The sequence below is a fragment of the Octopus bimaculoides genome, chromosome 13 (assembly GCF_001194135.2).
Source record: "Octopus bimaculoides isolate UCB-OBI-ISO-001 chromosome 13, ASM119413v2, whole genome shotgun sequence".
In the NCBI taxonomy this organism is placed as follows: domain Eukaryota; kingdom Metazoa; phylum Mollusca; class Cephalopoda; order Octopoda; family Octopodidae; genus Octopus; species Octopus bimaculoides.
The window spans coordinates 40,448,368-40,451,316 of record NC_068993.1 but is presented as its reverse complement, the minus strand read 5'-3'; the positions used below and the strand labels follow the sequence as shown (position 1 = coordinate 40,451,316).

Here is a 2,949-nt window from a genome sequence, read left to right as displayed (position 1 = left end):
CCCCCCCCCACCAAGCAGGCTATTTACATGCTAGAAATAACAGCCACATCTCACAAAACTAGTATTAGGGTTAGGGTCAGAGTTAGGGTTTGAGTTGGGGCTAGGTTTACCCTGTGGATCTATATAAAAACCGGGGGAGGGTGTCGACATTTTGAAATTGAGATTTTTGAAAAATGTTTTCCAGAATCGGATTCTCCATGGTCTGAAACATAGGATTCCGTAAAAAAAAACAAAATTTAAAAGGGGGGGGGTATACCCAGATTACATATACTCCATCTCCACCTTTATATTATTAAAAAAAAATTTTAAATAATTAAACTGTTTTACCAGTGAAGTCATTCTTTTTAGTTTTCCAAATATACCTAGGTGTACCAAGGATCCCATACACTTTCCAATATACATATCTGCGTGTGAGTGTGTGGTGTGTTTGTGTATGTAGGTGGATGTGTTTACGTTCCCGGAATATAGCGGTTCGGCAAAATGACCGATACAATAAGTTACCAGGCTATAAAAATAATAATTAATAAATAAATAACAAAAGAAGTACTGGGGTTGACTAAAAATCTTCAAAGCAGTGCGTTTGACCCTTTGGCTGATAACTGATGAGTATTAGGTGACCTTACGTGTCTGTTTTTCGTTTGTTTGTGCATTTATTAGGCTTTTTTTATATAACTTCTTATATATAAATACACACACACAGATGTGCGTGTATGTTTTATTATTACAAATTACTTTTCTATATCTATACCCTGAAAAACAAGTTTTTTTTACATATTCGTTTAAGTGTGTGTGTCTGTGTGGATTTGCATGTTGAACATGAACTATACAATACTATAACGGTGGCTCTACCTCTGACACACGTGTTTGATAAATCAACCGTTTACTAATCAATGTTGAATACGAGATAAGACGCATTATATAGACGAATAGAAACAAACGCGTGCGATATCAGTTGTAATTAATGAAAGTGAAACAAAAGAACCGCGTATTGTTTATTTTATCAAAATACAAGATATAGCCATTACAGAATAAAAATTGCTAATAAAATACCATTGAGATGAAAATTACGTATTATGATCGATAAACAACAGAATGAAACAACGTGTCTGGGAAATATTAGAAAATATCAATGTCACACAATGACAGATGATGAAATATGTTAAAATAAAAATAAGGAGTTTAAATCTTACGAGGATTTCGTTACCCGCTTTTTTTTTTTCTCCTCATATGAATTAGTAAATTTTTTTTTTTTAAATTCTTTTAAAAAATTGTTAGTAAACAGAAGCGAGGTAAATAGAATGTGATTGTTTTAGCATCTTCGATGAACAGCAATAAACTTTTGACCTAACACACAACCTTGTTAAAAAGATACAAGAGTGATTTACATTACATATGTACCAATTGCTTTAAGAATGAAGGGAGGGAGGGGACAAGCTGGACAAAGTTACGAACAATGAAGAAAAATAGAAAAGATGATGTTAGTTTAAGAGAAATGTAAATACGCAATAAAAGACGTGGGAATGAATGGTAAAACACAAGTGTTTACTACTGCTATGTCGACACGGCTCTACTGATACACATGTAATAGATGCATATGTACGTAGTCGCTGAAGAAACAATCTCAGCTAGCCGCCGATTTTAAAAGTGATGAATGTAGTTTTGAATTGATTTGTCCTTTGATGAAAAATGATCGCAAACTAAGGTGCCACAGAAGAAAACATTGGTCACAATTTAGTTCCTACCTGCAGTTTTAAGAATGACGCCATGTTTATAGTGAAACTACTGATGACTATTAACTCATTCACAGGAGAGTTCTACTTATTTGGTTACCTAGCAACTAGTCGTGCTACAACAAAAGCTGATTTTTTTTAGTTCTTTCCTTGTTGTTCTACTACTGTAAATTTCATAAATTTTTACGACGCGGATTTCTGTCGTTCGCTGATAAGGATTTACTTGTTTAACAAAATTAATTGTTTCTCAATTAACGTGTAAGTGGCTGAGCATCCCACTTGTACGTATATCCTGAACGGAACTGAATCCGATTTACTTAGCGGATAGCTTAATTTTTATTGACACCAGAAGGATGCAAAGCAAAGTTAGGATTTGAACTCACAACATAAAGGATTGTAACCGAATAATACAAGAGTATTTTATCTGACCCCTCTTACGATTTTGCCATCCCACTGCCCTTATACAAGTGTTAGGAAATGGTTTTTAATTTAGGTCCAAGAGCAGCAATTTTGAATGATGGGCGATGGTTGATACAATGGACCCAACCACATGACCGGTATTTCAGTTTATCGACTTCGAAAAGGTGAAAGGTGAAGCTGACAACGGTGAGATTTGAACTTAGAACATAAGGGGTACAAAAAATACGCAAGGCATTTTTTTTCTCCGCAGATCTAGCGGTCACCGCCACTTTATCCGTGGATTATAATGACAATTCTTTATTTCAGATATTCAGACTATGCGCGCACGCACACACAACATGTATGCCTTTATGTGTATATATTTGTTCTGTGTGCATATATATGTATATGCACATGTATGTCTATGTTTATGTGTGTACGTATGTATAGATATATTAAAAATAAATGAGCCAAGAGAACTAACTCAGAGTGGCCAGTGGCATAAATATGAATAAGATGGGGCAAATACTGGTGTATGAAAAACCATACAACATAAAGTCTTGATATATTTAAAGTTATCTCTGCCTCTAGAGAAGGCGTCGCAATTTCCAAACAACAACGTAACAAGCTCCATTTGAAAAGGGGAGATAATCCCAAGAATCAAGAACTCTCCAAACTTCTGTAAGGAAATGTACAGGCTTATTGTCTGGGGATAAGAGAACGATCCTAGACGCGAGTGTCTGCCACTTTGAACGTTATCAGCACATTTGTAATGGTGTGTGGTTAGGATATTGGACTCATGACCGTAAGATAGAGGTTT

General features: G+C 35.1%; 1 protein-coding gene across 1 annotated transcript in view; it reads right to left on the bottom strand.

Moving 5' to 3' along the window:
* LOC106879281 (branched-chain-amino-acid aminotransferase, cytosolic) overlaps positions 1-1,860 on the bottom strand; it is a 435,059-nt gene extending 433,199 nt beyond the window's left edge. Inside the window, exon 1 of the mRNA XM_052972440.1 lies at positions 1,743-1,860. Coding sequence (XP_052828400.1) covers positions 1,743-1,766 — 24 coding nt within the window. The 5' untranslated portion in view covers positions 1,767-1,860. The remainder of the gene's footprint in view (positions 1-1,742) is intronic.
* Between the last annotated feature and the right edge of the window lie 1,089 nt (positions 1,861-2,949).